The sequence below is a fragment of the Periplaneta americana genome, chromosome 13 (genome assembly GCF_040183065.1).
Source record: "Periplaneta americana isolate PAMFEO1 chromosome 13, P.americana_PAMFEO1_priV1, whole genome shotgun sequence".
Classification (NCBI taxonomy): Eukaryota; Metazoa; Arthropoda; class Insecta; order Blattodea; family Blattidae; genus Periplaneta; species Periplaneta americana.
In genome coordinates, this window is record NC_091129.1 from 9,506,323 (window position 1) to 9,524,202 (window position 17,880).

The 17,880-nt window shown below is 37.1% G+C and overlaps 1 protein-coding gene across 2 annotated transcripts; it reads left to right on the forward strand.

Moving 5' to 3' along the window:
* The first annotated feature begins 941 nt into the window (after positions 1–941).
* Positions 942–13,553, forward strand: LOC138711731 (glucose dehydrogenase [FAD, quinone]-like). Of its 2 annotated transcripts, none has more exons than XM_069842894.1 (2): positions 942–1,077; positions 10,258–13,553. In XM_069842894.1, the coding sequence occupies exon 2, from the start codon at positions 10,347–10,349 to the stop codon at positions 12,282–12,284; it is 1,938 nt and encodes a 645-aa protein (XP_069698995.1). In that variant the 5' UTR covers positions 942–1,077; positions 10,258–10,346; the 3' UTR covers positions 12,285–13,553. The 2 variants fall into 2 exon arrangements, with proteins under 2 accessions (XP_069698995.1, XP_069698996.1); XM_069842895.1 differs by lacking the exon at positions 942–1,077 and adding an exon at positions 4,708–4,841.
* The last annotated feature ends 4,327 nt before the right edge of the window (positions 13,554–17,880 follow it).

Here is a 17,880-nt window from a genome sequence, read left to right on the forward strand (position 1 = left end):
ACACCACAGAATCGAACCTGCAAATTATTTTTAGTAAGTTAAGTTTTTAATAACCAATTTAATTTGAGCTCTAAATATGTCAGCAATCCTGCAGATCATGGCCTTCGTATAATATTGTTTACTGTCTGAGTTTACTGTAGTTTGTATTTTGTTTTATTCTGAAATGCAACACGGCCGACTTGATGCTCGCTTCGCTTCTCCTTTACTGGCCTTGACACTTCATTTTGATCCCTGTATTAAAGCGAAGGGAACATCAAGTCGGCCGTGAATGCAGTTAGCTAGTTCTCAAAACTGACGACAGATGGATTTTGGAAAATTATGTTGAAAAATTGACATTTCACTGAAAACTATTATTTTTCCGAAAAACTTTGAGTTCCGAGCTTCAAAATGAGGGGTCATTTATTAAAATCCGTTCAGCTGTTCTCCCGTAATTTCCATTACCAGTTCAAATCATATATATAGATGTACAGGATGTTTCCGAGATGGTGTTACAAACTTTCAGGGATAATGGCGAAGGGCAGATGTATCAATTTGAGCTAAGGAATCCTGGTCCGGAAATGACCGAGTCGAAAGTTACAAGCAAAAATAGTTAACCATTGTGAATGCTCACATTTATTTTAACAATATTTCCGGGCTCGTTCTCGTTGTCGTTTCCGTTCCCGGTTTATTGTGGACCAGCCTAAACCGTTCCTTCCTGCAGGTTTCACGCAAGCAAGTGCCATCAGTTTAGATCTGTTCTACACTCCCTTATCGGTCCCCCAGCACATGTCCTTGCATTTAGGAGCCTACATTCTAAGCACATAATAATTAATGCTTGTGAAGAATAGAATATATGAAACTTAAAATAGTATTATTACGATGTTTGTTGTGCGGCCTACTTGGCAATGTTCCACAGAAGACGAAAGTCTAATTTAATGCAATAAATCACGTGTCCTATGTGTTTGGTAATGTATGCAAATATTTGATGAGTTCTCCACGCTTTTTTCCCAGCCGACATTGAGTTTGTTGTGGTCGACAATATTAATAATCACACACGCAACACGACTGACGATGTACTGCACACGCCAAACGTAGCAGGTAATTTGATGACTTGGTATGAAATGTTTTAATTAAACGCAGGTTTTTTAAGTTTTATTTTGCTTCATTATTCATACGTTATGAATGTCAGTTTTGAATTCTCGCTAAATAATGTAGTGGCCTCAAATAAGAATTATTGAACTATGAATGTTAAGAATGAACCTGAAATTGCCGTTTCGATGAAGTGTAGCGTGTATGAGAGTCACAAAATAAAATCGATCTGCAAGAATTCAATTTGTCATAAGTTGTATTACCCACATTTGAAATTACAAGTGACTCAGTCATAGTTTCAAATCGATTTCTTAAAAACAGGTATGTATTTAATTTTTCTCAATTTCCGAAGAATTATAACCTACGTTTGTAGCTTCCATTGGATCCATTGTACAGTAATTTTTACTTAGGAATACAATATATGTTGATTATTTTCACGTGTTAACTTGAACTAAGTTTATAAATACCTTAGTTGACTAAATTTGAATTTTGAATGCATTTTAATAAAGCTCTCAAATAAGTCTTGTTATAATGAAGAAATAAAATAATTTTAGTTTTGTTTCCGTCTTTAACCTAAGAGTTTTATTGTTAGACAAGTATTGACCTTTGAGTCATTATACAGTTTAATGTTCCAATATAATAACTCGTTCGGGATCTCTAGCTGTCATGAATGAATATAATATGACATTAAATATGCGTATTTATCATACAACTACCTTTTGTTGCTGTATTTAGTGTACCTTTTTAGAAAATGTTTCTAGTGTATTTATAAACTTCCATTAATTGTTTGTAGAATTTCAACATGTATTATGCAATTATGTACAAATACCTCTATGGTCTGAAGATGCCCGAAATGGGCGAAAACGTTCACAAGGAAAATATTGAAATGTGTTAACAAATATACTTCTGGGTTAACATTAAAATAAGTCAAGACGGAAACAAAACTAAAATTATTTTATTTCTTAGTTGACTAGTTTCGGCTTGGGAGCCATCTTCAGAACTGCGTGATCCTTGCGTCTTCCGGTGTCTTCACCTCCTGTGGGAGTGCGTTTGTGTTGTGTAGCGTGGAGTCAAATAGTGTGGGTTCTGAAATTCAGTTGTATTGAGGATTTGTTCTGTGTTTGGTTTTGTGTATGTGTACATTTCGTATCGTTCTAGTGTGTTTAGTTTCTGGTTTTTCGGTTAAATATGTATAATTTCCATGTCTGTGTCTGTGTCTGTGTGGTTGGCGTTTGTGGAAGTGCTGTGGGATTTGGTTATGGCTGTGATGTGGTCTTTGTAACGTGTTTGAAATGATCTGCCTGTCTCTCCGATGTAGAAGTTGTTGCCGCTATTGCATGTGAGTTTATATACACATGTTTTTTTTTATTTCAATAGATTATTTTACGACGCTTTTAACATCTTTAGGTTATTTAGCGTCTGAATGAGATGAAGGTGATAATGCCGGTGAAATGAGTCCGGGGTCCAGCACCGAAAGTTACCCAGCATTTGCTCATATTGGGTTGAGGGAAAACCCCCGTAAAAAACATCAACCAGGTAACTTGCCCCGACCGGGAATCAAATCCGTGCCACCTGGTTTCGCGGTCAGACGCGCTAACCGTTACTCGACAGGTGTGGACTTCTGGTGTGTTTAGTTTCTGGCTTTTGGGTTGGATATGTAGAATTTCCATTTTTTAGTTATTTAACGACGCTGTATTAGCTACTAGGTTATTTAGCGTCGATGAGATTTGTGATAGCATTTGGCGAGATGAACCCGAGGATTCGCCACAGATTACCTGGCATTCGCCTTATGGTTGGGGAAAACCTCGGAAAAAACCCAACCAGGTATTCAACCCAAGCGGGGATCGAACCCGCGCCCGAGCGCAACTTCAGACCGGCAGGCAAGCGCCTTAACCGACTTAGCCACGCCGGTGGCTTATTTCCATGTCTGTGTCTATGTTCCTGTAGGTGTGGTTGACGTTTCTGATGTGTTCTGCGTTTGTGGAAGTGTTTTGTGATTTGGTTATGACTGTGATGTGTTCTTTGTAACGTGTTTGAAGTGATCTGCCTCTCTGTCCGATGTAAAAGTTGTAGCAGTTTTTGCATGTGAGTTTGTATACACATGTTAAGTTCACAGTCATTTGCACAATAAATGTCAAGGACATGTTTTGGCCAATTTCGCGATTTCTAGCCATACTCTATTACATTCTACTTTTGTTTTATTGGTTAGGTACTAAGATTTGAACAGTATCGTTTCAAAATTAGTTGTCTCCAACTTAGTATTCTTTTTCGTGAAGTGAAAATCTATCTGCTTCGACTAACACATCCTTTTTATTAGCTTATAAAAATGGAAGATAATTCTGTTATCTTACCATTGCAGATTAATAATTATATATAATAAATAAATTTTCAGTCTAAAACATGTAACGTCGGGTGAAACACGCCTCCTTGTCTGGACGTAAACAACTGAACAACTATACAAATATGGCATTCACCACGATGAATTAGACTGCGTGCTCTCCTACCAACAGCATTTGCATCACAGCTCTTTCCATCCCTTTTAAATTTATACATTATATATAACATTTTAACATAGTCAATATTAATTTTAATGATATGACCTAATGAGAATATTTACCCTTAATTGTATAAGGTTAATATCATGCTGTGCCTTTCCTTGTTTTATATACATACGAGAATTTAGCATCGGTGTTCAGCTTTACCATGTACAGTTTACTCAAGAGGCACGGAACTTACATACTTGTAAATGCCAGCATGTGCATTACTTACTATATTACTAATTGTTAGATCAACTATCACCTAATTTAAAATTCTTTGCTTCTCATGCACCTGATGATGACTTTTTAAAGTCGAAAATATTAGTGACTTTGTATTAAATATTGTGATGTAACAGATTATCTGACCTCACAAACTGAAATGTGTATATGACTGAAAATTTATTTATTATATATAATTATTAATTGTATTCACACTTTTCTGAACCAACATGTCTTTTAAATTACCATTGCAGATTTGAATTGTGCCTTCATAGGATATACAAAAATTGCTAAATTTTCGAATTTTTAAGAATGGAGAGTCCACATCTGTGGAGTAACGGTCAGCGCGTCTGGCCGTGAAACCAGGTGGCCCGGGTTCGAATCCCGGTCGGGGCAAATTACCTGGTTGAGGTTTTTTCCGGGGTTTTCCCTCAACCCAATACGAGCAAATGCTGGGTAACTTTCGGTGCTGGACCCCGGACTCATTTCACCGGCATTATCACCTTCATTTCATTCAGACGCTAAATAACCTAGATGTTGATACAGCGTCGTAAAATAACCCAATAAAATAAAATAAAAAAAAAAGAATGGAGAAAACACGTTTTGAAGCGATGCTCCTCATTAGTGGATTGAACATTTCACACTAATATCATCAGTGCAGAGAGATTACTCTCTAATACGAAAAATGGACAATTATTATACATAAAAAGAGAACTGTTGCCATTTTACAGGAGTTTTATATAGGGTAAGTTCATTGTCCCTCTTAAATGTTAGATTCCGTTTTTTTGTCTCTGTTCATGAGTGAGTTAATTTTAATTACATATCATCAGGCCTGGGTCTAGGGTCACCGAGTCACCAGATTGAAGTTTGGAACGCACGAAATATAAATGACGTCATGACCCGTGGGGTGGACCGGCACTGCGATAGTACAGTTGTTTTCATAACAATGTACATTACCATCTTTCTTATTTCTGCTTCGAGTAGGTCCCTGCGATCACCATAGCTACTAGAGATTCTGTGAGTATACATATAAGCTATATTTTATCTTATTTAATTAATTTAAATATATATATCCGATTTTGCGGTACTGTTAATTTCGCTGTTTTAAAATTTACACCACTCAGGATTATGTCGAAAATTACGAGCAACAGGTCCACACCTGTGGAGTAACGGTCAGCGCGTCTGGCCGCGAAACCAGGTGGCCCGGGTTCGATCCCCAGTTGGGGCAAGTTACCTAGTTGAGGTTTTTTTTCCGGATTTTTTCCTCAACCCAATATGAGCAAATGCTGGGTAACTTTCAGTGCTGGACCCCGGACTCATTTCACCGGCATTATCACCTTCATCTCATTCAGACGCTAAATAACCGAAGATGTTGATAAAGCGTCGTAAAATAACCTACCAAAAAAATGAGCAACAAGAGTTCTGTTCAGAATGAACTTACAGGAAAGCTCGGAAAGGAGTATTTTCTCATTAAAGGAAAAAACATTGCACTTTGCAAATTGTGTAAAAAAGATATAAGGACAGATAGAAATCGTTTCTTTAAAAACCACCGTAATAGCAAAAAGCACATCGAAAATATTAAATTACACAGTGAAGACAAGTCTTCAACATCAAAGTGAGACACAGAAATCAGATTATCATTTTAAATTGTTAAAACATGCGTAGTATAATGTAAATTGAAACGTGTAATGGTAGAAAATTCTTTTCTGTACTAGGAATGCACTGTATATATTATATATGTAAACGTGAACACATATTTTGTGCCCTACTGTGACTGAATTTTTATATATTGTGGCAAGGAGTAACTGCACTCTCCATCTCCCATTCCCCTCGATCTACTCAACACAGTTGTCCGTGCGTTCGTAACTTAATGCGTTTCGGTGCCCTGAACTAAGGCCTGTATATCATTGAACTTTGCTGCATGATGATGCATTGAATGGTGCAATAACTAAACGTTATATTATACATAATACAGTGCGATCGTAAATCTCTCCGCAGTGCTTGTGTAGCAGAGAATTGATGTGTATTGGGTAGAGAATTTAAGTGGCACTACTGGCCGCCAAGTATATGATGAACTGGAGGTGTGATATTGTCAAACAACGAGTTATATTAGACCTACTATAGAGAGGCTGCAACGCCTTCTGTTTGAAGACAATTGAACATTAGTCCGCCATGTTTTGTTTGGTAAAAACGGTGAAATTTTATTAATGTACTGCCAGAATAGGAAATTAAAAACAAATACTTAAAATACCTTAGTTTTGTAGTGTGGAGTAGTAGAAACTCGATGTGATCACTGGGACAGCTGTGGTCCCACCCAACCCGCCCTAAATAGGTTCCTTACTTATATAGGAAAATCGTCGTGCTAGAAGAAAGTAGGCGGCCATATTCTGTCGTTGTGACGTTATTTGAGGTGGAGTGGGAGAATGATAGCAGTGTCGCCAACTGTGGTAACCATTCATATTATCTTACACGCCTAACAAAATCTAACCTAACCTAACCTAGCCTAACCTAACGTGCTACACACCTATTGTAACATTCCTAACGTTTAGCACACCTGTTGTAACATTCCTCACAGTTTCATTTCGTTTGCCGATATTGGCATCCCTGCTACGCCTATAGCCTGCTGACTGCTGGAACTCAAGAGTCATCTAGTGGAAGTGAAGTGAAACTGCGACTCTGTTAATTACGTTTCCGAAGTTTTTCCTGTGTTATCTGAACAATTATTGTGTCATTGTAGTGATAATTGCATTTATATTGTACAATAAAAATTGAAATGTGTCGTGGCTGAGATAGAAGTGTTCTAAATTGATTTCCAGCGCCACAATCCCAGTGATAAACGTGTGAATATTCGTTAGAATTCCGTTGGAAGTGGCTGTAGAGTAATAAAACTTGACCGGTGAAAACAAAGAGGCGTGTCTCGAATGTTGTAGGAAATCACAGTGATGAAGTTAGTATTATTGTAAACTGAGTTACATATTAAGCCTATGTTAATAAGTAAAAAGTAAAACACACAAAACTTCACGTTTTATAACAGCTGTATATTTTATTAGTTTCACTAAATATAGCCCAGATATCAATGAGAAGTTTATACTCAATGTATTCGGCAAAAGAAAAATACATAATTTATGCCTTCTTCACAAATTTAATTACCTCAGGCCTATATCTAATCTAACTTAATATAAAATCCTGTAATTCAGTGATTTTAATAGAGGCAACGGTATGCAATTAATAGGAATAAAATATAGGAAAAGTGGTGGCGAAAATTTTAAAAGATTCAATAATTATTTAGAAATGTTAACTTCTATATTGAATATAACACAGGGACTTTCAGAAAACTGCAATTATTAAAATTACAAATAACCTCTTAGCATCCAAAACTAATAATATTAAAGAATGACACTAATAAAAAGTTACTCATAATTCACCACATTTATTAAAAGGATAAGATACTTACGGTTAACATTGTTATCAGAAACAACAGGAGCCACAGCTAGCTACACTTCTTTTCGCGTGATGGATACATTGTGTATTCTAATATAATTTGAAACAAAATAGCTTGATCTCACACGTGTCTCGCAACTAGGCAGAGGCTTTTGCAGTATAAAACTGTTCTTACATTTGACGCAATAACGACAGATTGTGTGTGATGTAAGTTCTGAGTTTCCTCTTTGTTGACAAAAGAGCCCTTGGCATCAATAAGTAGAAAATTCAATTAGTCCCTATAGACACGATAAATACTAAACTCTTCAGCGTACAAACTTAACTATATATATGTATTTCGCTTATTCTCAGTCCGTATTATCTTAGAATTCTTTGGGGCAGTGCAGCCTGTATTAAAAGGGTTTAATCTTCCAGAAACGAATATTACGATTTACAGTACTTTTAATTTAAATGCAAGGGAATGAGGCATTTTTAGAAATTTTAAAGTCTTAACCATTACTTATTTATTTATTTATAAATCAACTTTTCGGAAAAACAATAGGAAAATGTTTAAATTAAATATTAATGTATCCGAAAAATGTAGTAGTAGTAGTAGTAGTAATAATAATAATAATAATAATAATAATCTGTGGTGCCACAGCCCTTGAAGGCCCAGACAGACCTAACCTATTTCACTCAACTATTACCAATTTAAGTAATTACATATCACCTTCATTAATTACGTATCATCTTAATTAATTACATATCACCTTAATTTATTTACATATCACCTTCATTAATTACGTATCATCTTAATTAATTACATATCACCTTAATTTATTTACATATCAACTTAATTAATTACATGACACAACTTAGATAATTACACTGCACCTACAAATTACATTGTCAGTCTAATCTTTTCAACCTTTCCTTAAATGTATTGATTTTGAGAGGACCACCCTGAAAGATTGCCGCTGGTAAGCTGTTCCAGTCTACTATTGTGCGGTTAACAAAGGAAAATTTTTCCACGTCCGTTCTTTGTTTTCTACATTTAAACTTCCTAATATGATCAGCCCTGCCTAAGTATGAAGTTGTTACTCATCTAGCATTGATGTCGGTCCATGCTTTGTGTCCCATTTGTGCCTTAAACAATGCGGTGAGTCTGGTTTTTCGTCGCCTTGATTTGAGAAGTTCTCAACCTAAGTCTTTTACTATCTCCTCACCATGTCCCTTTCCCATTTTGACATATTTTGCTGCCTTGCGTTGGACCTTTTCTATTGAATCGATTTGGTTTTGTCTGTACGGATCCCAGCCTACTGCTCCATATTCCATAATTGGGCGAACAAGGGTTTTGTACGCTAATTCTTTTGACTTTCGGTTAGATTTCTTCAGAATACTCGTAGAGAAATGTAGTGCTTTCCAGGCTTTCCTTGTGGTATTAGTGACTTGTTCCTCCCAACCCAGTTTGTTACTTAAATATATACCTAGGTATTTACAAGTATTCACTTGTGGCACGTGTTAAGCACAGCACATTCTGATTTTCTATAACCAAACAAAATATGGCGGTTCACAGTACCGCCAGCCTCCGTAGGGAGCGCTTATCAAAGGTATACTGCCTCTCTATAGTATCATAACTCGTTGTTGTCAAACCCAGAATGAATGCGGGAGTGCCAACTTTCTACAGAATTACTAGAACCAGGACGAAGTCATCCTCATATGAAATAATTTATTATTCTCTCAAATAAAAAATTGAACTTTTCTGGATTACAGATAAACGACATCCTCTCTACTTCCATTCTTTGTTCTAATATAAAATTATTCACATTAATAGGGCCGTTTTGATATCTACAACAGTGTTCCGCAACCTTTTTCTACTCACGGCACACCCCAGACAGGCCTAGACTCAACACGGCACTCCAAAATGTTAATCCCCTCAAAAACATATGATGTGACTCTCCTAATATAATTACGTAATGTAATCAAATTTACTATTATTAATATTATTATTATTGCCATTATTATTATTATTATTATTATTATTATTATAAAACAAAATGGACTCTTGTATTTATTAACAATTTATGAACTTTAATTCTCTGTAGAAAATACACATTTCTATTACTAATATTAAAATAAATAACTACTCATTTCTTCAATGTGATACTTGGGCCTGTTTAGCTGCACACAGGTGGCTGATCGAGGTAGAATCGTTGACAGTGCAAGCCTAATTTCTTCATCGATGGATTTGAGGCTCTCCCTCTTTATTGTTTTAATTTCAGTTAACGTCGAGAAGCCCACTTCACACATATAAAATATAGTTGAAAATGGCAAAAACATATTAACTGCCATCTCAGAGATAGCCGGTATTCACTCCTTATTGATAACCAAAATGTTTCCAAAGGCACTTCGAGAAGTTCTAATTTCAATGTTCTTATGTAGGAGGAGTGCAGTGTGCTCTGATCCCATTTCCTGACACAAAACAGAAAAAAAGCGACATATTTAGGGACCGCTACTACTTCGTCCATCATAATTTTCAGAGGAGATGGCAAAACAATGGTTTCGCGGTGAATGAGACAATGGTCACCCGTATGTTATGATATAGGCCTTCATCACGTACTTTAGCCATGAATTCTTTCACTCGGCCTGTCATAGAAGCGGCTCCATCTCTAAAACACTAATGCAATCCTCCCATGTTAATTCATTACCGACCACATAGACCTATTTATTAGTTGTATGAAACATTTCTTCACCGGTTGCTCGCTCGGGCAGTTTGCGCAAAAAAAATTGCAATTACATCCCCATCAATGTACCGAATGTAGGAAAGAAGTTGTGCTTGACGGCTAATATCGGTGGACTCGTGGATCTGAAGTGAGAACTTGTGACTGCTCTTTATTTTATCCTTCATAATGTCTTGGATGTCACTGGCCATGTCACTAACTGGGCGGGTAATTGTGTCAGCAGAGAGAGGAATTTAATTTTAATTAATTTTATTAATTTCTTACAATAATAGGTAAAATTTCGCGTCACACCTTTCACCTTGTGGAGGCACACCGGTTGCGGAACACTGATCTACAAGACCCAGAAGTTGTAGCTTCAGAGATGGCCTGTTCATCTTCCCACTCGCCTTGGACAGCGGAAGCTTGCCCATCTGTGACCCAGCCCAATGTGTCCGGACTGGGAGCGATCCTCGTCACAAATCTCGTCACTGCTATCTTCAACTCGCATAACAATCTTATTAGCCCTGGGATGTACCCAGAAGACACCTCGACGTTCGCCGAGAAGTATGACTTCATCATCGTGGGCAGTGGCTCTGCGGGTTCAGTAGTGGCAAATCGGCTCTCGGAAGTTTCTGATTGGAATATACTTCTGCTGGAAGCGGGTGGCGACCCTCCCATCTCGTCCGAATTTCCGTCATTACTATTCTCTATTCAGAAATCCGATGCGGATTGGCAATATCGAACAGTACCTCAGGAACATGGTTGTCAAGGTATGAAAGAAAAACGTTGCCTTTGGCCAAGAGGTAAGCTGCTCGGTGGAACCAGTAATTTGAATGCTATGATTTATACTAGAGGAAACAAGAGGGACTATAATAATTGGGCTGCAGCCGGAAACAAAGGTTGGAGCTATGAAGACGTTTTGCCGTATTTCAGAAAGTCAGAAGATTTCAAATACCACAAGGAAGGCACCGAAGGTCATGAAGATTACTCTAGTGAATATCACAGTAGCGGTGGGTTTTTGTCTGTCCAGCCATTCACTTACAAATCACCTATTATGCAAGGACTCGTAGACGCAGTGAAGGAGAAGGGGTATACTTTCGGTGACAGAAACGGAAAGACACAATCAGGGTTCACTCTTCAACACGGAACAATAGTAAATGGCACCCGCGAAAACACAGCAAAAGCCTTTTTGAGCCCCATCAAGGACAGGAAAAATTTTCATGTAGCAAAATTTGCTCATGTCACTAAAATACTTATTGATCCAACAACAAAAACAGTTGTTGGTGTTGAATTTGATAAGAACGGCAAGAAACATTCGGTTCGTTGCTCGAAAGAGGTAATATTATCGGCGGGTACTGTAAATTCAGCTCAGTTGCTAATGCTATCCGGGATAGGGCCACGCGAACACCTTGAAGAATTGGGCATCCCAGTAATCGCTGAATTGAATGTCGGAGGAAATCTGCAAGATCACTTGATGACATTGGCACCGATTTTCAAATTCAATCGTACACGGCCATATCCTGTAAATCCGATCAAGGTTCTAGACGATACGTATGACTTTTTGATTCACCGTCGCGGGCCTCTCACAAGTGTAGATCTCTTCCACCTCTTGGGATTTGTGAGTACAAAATTTGCTCATCTTGATGTTCCTGGTTCCTCGCCAGAGTCTGTCGATGAATTAGATTTCCCGGACGTTCAGTTTCAGTACAACCGATTCCATCTGCAGGATACGGAATCGTCTAAGATCTTCAGCGACTCAATTGGTTATACTGATGATGTGTATGAGGCGATGTTTGGCATCCCCAATTCCGAAGCTGAGATATTCTTTCCACTTGTAATTCTTCAACGTCCTAAGAGTCGGGGGTACATAAAGTTGAAAAGTAAAGATCCCAAAGAACAACCCGTCATCAATCCTAAATATCTGTCCGATCCCAGAGATGTTCAAACTCTCGTGGAGGGAATCAAATTGATAATTGAAATATTAGATTCTGAAACGCTAAAACAAAAGTTTGAAACGGAGATGAGTACCACAAAAATTCCAGGATGTGAAGATAAAAATATAGATTCAGATGATTATTGGTCGTGTGTAGTGAAAAAGGTTACGACAACTATTTACCATCCCGTGGGAACATGCAAGATGGGACCACGAAGCGATCCGGATGCTGTAGTGGACTCTACGCTGAAGGTGCACGGCATCAAAGGATTAAGAGTGATCGACGGTTCCATCATGCCGACAATTGTGTCTGGAAACACGCAGGCTCCGATCATTATGGTAGCGGAAAGAGGTACTGACTTTGTGAAAGACGAGTGGCTGAAATAAGTTTATGTAGGCATAATAATGAACTCACTGTATGAGGATATTTGTTCGCAGTGACCAATATACTATTACATCTTTGTATTATATTAATGAACTTGACTCGTTTTCGAGCTATGACATACAAATATTTATGTAAAAATATACAGGGTGATTTAAAAGGTTGCGCTCAAACTTAAGGAGGTTATAGAGGCTTCGAAACACAACTTTCAAATAGAAACGTGTGGTCTAGGACAGGCCTGTAGAACTCGCAAAGTATGGGAACTATGACGTCAGCCTCACTCCACTTCTATTGGGGATGATGGACTTCCGCCCCGAGAATAAATGTTGTGGCAGCCGGACGTAACTAGAACGCCGTGACCGCACAGGTAGAAAAGGTGGGTGGGGTAAAAGAGGGGAGGAAAGCAGTCGCTCTCAAGAGCTACAGTTCTGCAGGCATGGTCTAGGAAGTAATCTTGAGTCAGTGCACGTTTGGGAATGTCAGGAACTACATTGCAGATGTAAGCTTACTTTGCAACGAGGCAGTTGGTTCAATACACTATGAAATGATGACGTTCATCTGCCACCACGTTTGAATGGCGTGAGGTACAAGGTCTTCATACTAGACGTTCCTCCAGAATTGTTAGAGAACGTATCACTTACCGTGCGTCGTCAGATGTGGATGCAACTAGACGGAGCTCCTGCACACTTTTCTCGTCAAGTACGTGCCATACTAAATGACACATCCCGGGCGTTGGATCGAAAGGGAAGGTTCATTTGATTGGCCAGCTCCCGACCAAGAAACGCTTCTCGCCAGGATATTTGCAGCATCTGATGAGGTTCGTGAGATGTGTGATGTACTTTGTAGAGTGCGCCAGAATTTTCTACGGCGATGTTATGCCTGTATTGAACGCCGTGGTCGCCAATTTGAACAAATTTTGTAAAAAAAAGTGTTGAGTAAACATTATCTTTGCTTAACTTAAATGTGTGATTGCCCATTATGTAGTTACCGACATTCCCAGGCTTGTACTGACCCAGGATTACTTCCTAGACCATAAGTTCCTGTTCTAAAGTTGTTGTATTTCGACCCCTCTAAGCTCCTTTAAGTTGTGCACAACCTTTTCAACCACCCTGTATATACTTCATACTCATAATATCGGCTGTTATATTTGTGTACTTTATTTTGTTTTATATTACGCAGAAACTTAATATGTACATTTATTTTAATTATTTTCAGCAAGTGTAAGAAAGTAACACTATTGTTTTTAAATAAAGTACGCGTGACTCAGAAAGAGAGAGCTTGGCATAATTCGAGATATAAAAAGTAGGTAGTTGGTTACTGGAATTTATGTTTTAACTTACGTTTGTACTAAAATATAAATTAATTTGTAAATCTATCATTCATCATGATTATACCTATTGTATTCCTTTCATAATGTTGTCTTTTCAAGTTGAGTTTATGATATATATATAATTCAAGTGACTGTGGAATTTAAAGGAATATAGTTGTTTTATTCCGAGTGACACAATTTTTAATATTAAAATATTTTCACACATATATGAATAGCACGTGGTTGAATTTTCAGAACCATGAAGACAAATTAAATTAATAGCTTATATTAAATTAATTTTAATCATTTTACTAGCTATCTCAAATCTCAAATTAATTGTAATTGATTGAATTAAATTAGCTCATAAATTAAGTTACTACTTTACCTTATAGGTTTATCTAAATTTAAATAAATATGTAGTCTACTAGTCGTTAAAACTTAACTGAAGAATATTACTGGAGAACCTTTTAAGTGTAGTGTAAATATTCGTAATTTAAATATGTATTGTATTGATTAAGGCTGGTTGAGTGGAACAGAAAACCTTATGGCCTTAACTCTGCCAGCGAAAATAAAACATTATTATTAGACATTATTATTAGGGCTAGGATTTTGATGAAATTGCATCTTTTTTGTGGTAAGCCAGAAACATAGCTGCTTTAGTATTTATATGTTATGTGATAAACTGAGTGTTTTAAAACATATTTGTTAGGGCATTTTTTGCATCTTACAACTCATGAGAGCATCTTTTGTTTTATTCGGAAATTTTTTAGGCATTTTCATTTAATTTTGGCCATAAATCCCCATTATTAATATAAAATAATGTTTATTTCCTTTGATATTTTGTCTACATATTATGTCCAATAATACCCATTTTTTTTACTTGGTTATTTAACGACGCTGTATCAACTACGAGGTTATTTGGCGTCATTGGAATTGGTGATAGTGATATGATATTTGGCGAGATGAGGCCGAGGATTCGCCATAGATTACCTGACATTTGTCTTACAGTTGAGAAAAACCTCGAAAAAAACCCAACCAGATAATCAGCCCAAGCGGGAATCGAACCCGCGACCAGCGCAACTTCGGATTGGGAGGCAAGCGCCTTAACCAACCAAGCTACGCCGGTGGCTAATACCCATTATTTTTTATAATATCTTAACCGTTTTTCCTAACAAATATTGCCATTTTAATGTAGTACACTCCAACCTCCCTAGACTCCTTTATATCTGCTAATTCCAGATAGGAGTGGCGTTGTGATGGGCTACATGGAAACTGCATCAGGTAAAATAATTAATTAAAATGTACCACTTACAATTACAAAAAAATATGTAAAATTAAATAAACTTAAATATTGGCACTAGAATTTAATTTAATTACTACTCTAAATATTAAGTAGTACAAAACCTCTTTTCCTACTAAGCCAATTATGTACGAACAATTTTTAGGGCATTTTTGAAAGATATTTAGGTCATAAATGCATTGTTTAGGACATTTTTTTATGATTTATAAGTCATCAAAATCCTAGCCCTAATTATTATTATTATTATTATTATTATTATTATTATTATTATTATTATTATTATTATTATTTGTGGAGGTCGCGAACAAAACCGATCATTTCCAGCGAAAACAAAAAAATTAGTTTTTTTTTTTTTTGCGGTTTCGGTATGTTTAAAGAGGCATCTTTCAGTATCATGTTACTGTTGTTATCCCAACTCGTTCATTTCCATGAGAAACAGTATGGTAAAATCAGTATTTTCAATTACAACCGGATAATTCCGTATCATACAAATGCCAATATTTTCATTATCTTTTTTGTATCAAAAACGGATAAAGGCTGGTTCACAATAAACCGGGAACGGAAGCGACAACGAGAACGAGAACGGAAATATTGTTAAAATAAATATATTTAAATGTGAGCATTCACAGTTAACTATTGTGAATTCTCATATTTAAATACATTTATTTTAACTTTATTTCCGTTCTCGTTCTCATTGTCGTTTGCGTTTCCGGTTTATTGTGAACCAGCCTTAATTCCAACATTCTGTATGTGTTGCAATTACCAATCCATTCAAAAATCGGTCATTTCCACTTTTATGTGCAAGAGTGATAATATCTTATTGCTAATTGAAATTATTGTAAAAGTGTTATAATATACTAATTTTTCCATAATACAGTAGAATGAAAGTGAGGGATATCTAGAGAGATAAGCTATTCAGTTCTTATTTTTGTTTTCATGCAATGTACATTCACGTAGTAGAGCTATATATCTTTATAATTGAAATTGTTGTAAAAATGTTACGGTACGGGTGATTATGTAGTAAACACCGACCTGGCCGCCATCTTCCCACAATAGAAGTCCTGGCACATATTTTCCCGTTAGGATGTATAGGGACTCACAATATGCTAGTCATAAGAAAATTTTCAAAATGTAATTAAAGTATATGTATATATAATATATTTGGTAATGTAAGCACACGACTGCTTACAATGCTTACATTGCTTACATCAGAATGCCTCGTTCTAGAATTCCACGCCAAATTTAAATTACCATACTGTGGGCAAGAGATCCTTGGGCAGTCCGTTCAAGCGTTGGCAAGAGACCGTAACGGGCCACTAGGCCCAATACATGCAAGGATGATGATGATGATGATGATGATGGTAATGTAAGCCTATATGCTTTGCACCCTATTGCTGGAAGATTGCCTGGCCGATGCTTAATACGTGATTACTATGTAATATGCATTATTTGTTACTCCATGATACAGCTGATGTAAATGACGTGTAGGCCTATATTTTACTGTTATAAATGTCAAAAAACTTTTTTCAGACAAAAGTGAACATTTCCCTCAAAAACCGGACATTTACAAAATATTTCTGTCTATAAAATGCACAGAAAATGACCAAAATCATGATTATTGATACTATTAGAGCAGGGCTGGGCACATTACGTGATTCTGAGAAATGAGCGCTGTGTGCTTTAAAGAGCGGGTCTTGCGAGCGCTCTGACGTATGCATATTGTACGTCATTCAATGTCGGTGCAGTGGTGACTCTGCAGTATGATGGCGAACTTTGAAGACGGAGCTTCCGCTCATACATTAAAGCGGCCCGCTACTCCCAATGCTTTTAATGTATCATGGAGGAGGAGTTCTTTTTGGTAGAGAGCAGTGGATTAGCGAAGTGTTTAATTTATCATAAAACACTTCAACTGATTAAGAAGTTCAATATCCAACGACATTATTCTTTACAACATGCTACTGAATATGACAAATATGTTGGTAATGAACGCCATAAATTAATACAACTTAAAGAAAATGTTTCTCAGGTACATTATATTAGAGTATCTATTTGATATTTGCATTGCATTACAGGTTATTATACTGTAAATTTTATTCCAACTCAACAATGTAATTTTATTATCTCAACAATAATTATCACTCTCTACAATTTAACTTCACTCCCGTCAACAATGGGATTTGCTCTCCGCACAGCAACACAGCGTTCGTTATTGCACTCCACAAACGACAATGACAATTTACTTGGACTATTACGAACAACAATGAACTGTTAATCTTAACTAATATTCACAAAGGACTATTTACAACACAGAACTGTCAGTTCTCAGTTCACAGCTCGTTTGTCTTGGCTAGTTCTTCTAGCTCAGTCACTCGCGTTCACAGAATCTCGAACCCCGGACCTTCGGAGACGATCCGCTGAACTTCGAACTCAAGTCCCCCAACTGCGGTCCACTGCACTCGAACTCTGGGCTTCAGGCTCCACAGTTACGGACACAACTTAAGTCGCGCTCTGGTCTCGAAGCTGGCTTCACTGCTACACGAGACTAACTCGCTTACTGTCCTAATCTGCCTGTAACAACACTGGCTTACTGACGGGCTGACTGACTGACGTTCACTTGCGTCTTCTCTTTTATAACCAAACTTTAGTTTCTGGAGAGTTCGCGAAAGATTCCACTCTCGAATAATCTGGATATTTCCACTTCTCTGCCGCGGTCGCTCTTTCCCCTTTCTCCCCACAGCACATGCCCCAGGAAGCAGATGCGCGCGCAACCTGCCCGTCACGGCCGGCTTAGCCCTTCCTCCGTTGGTCGTGAGATCGAACCTCACGTGGCCGTCACAATACATTTAGTAATATTTAATTTTAAATTATACAAGTATTATTATATATCATAGTATAATATATTACAGTTCATTATATATCATATATCATATTATTTATCATGAACTGTAATAAACTATACTACGATATATCATAATAGTTGTATAATTTAAAA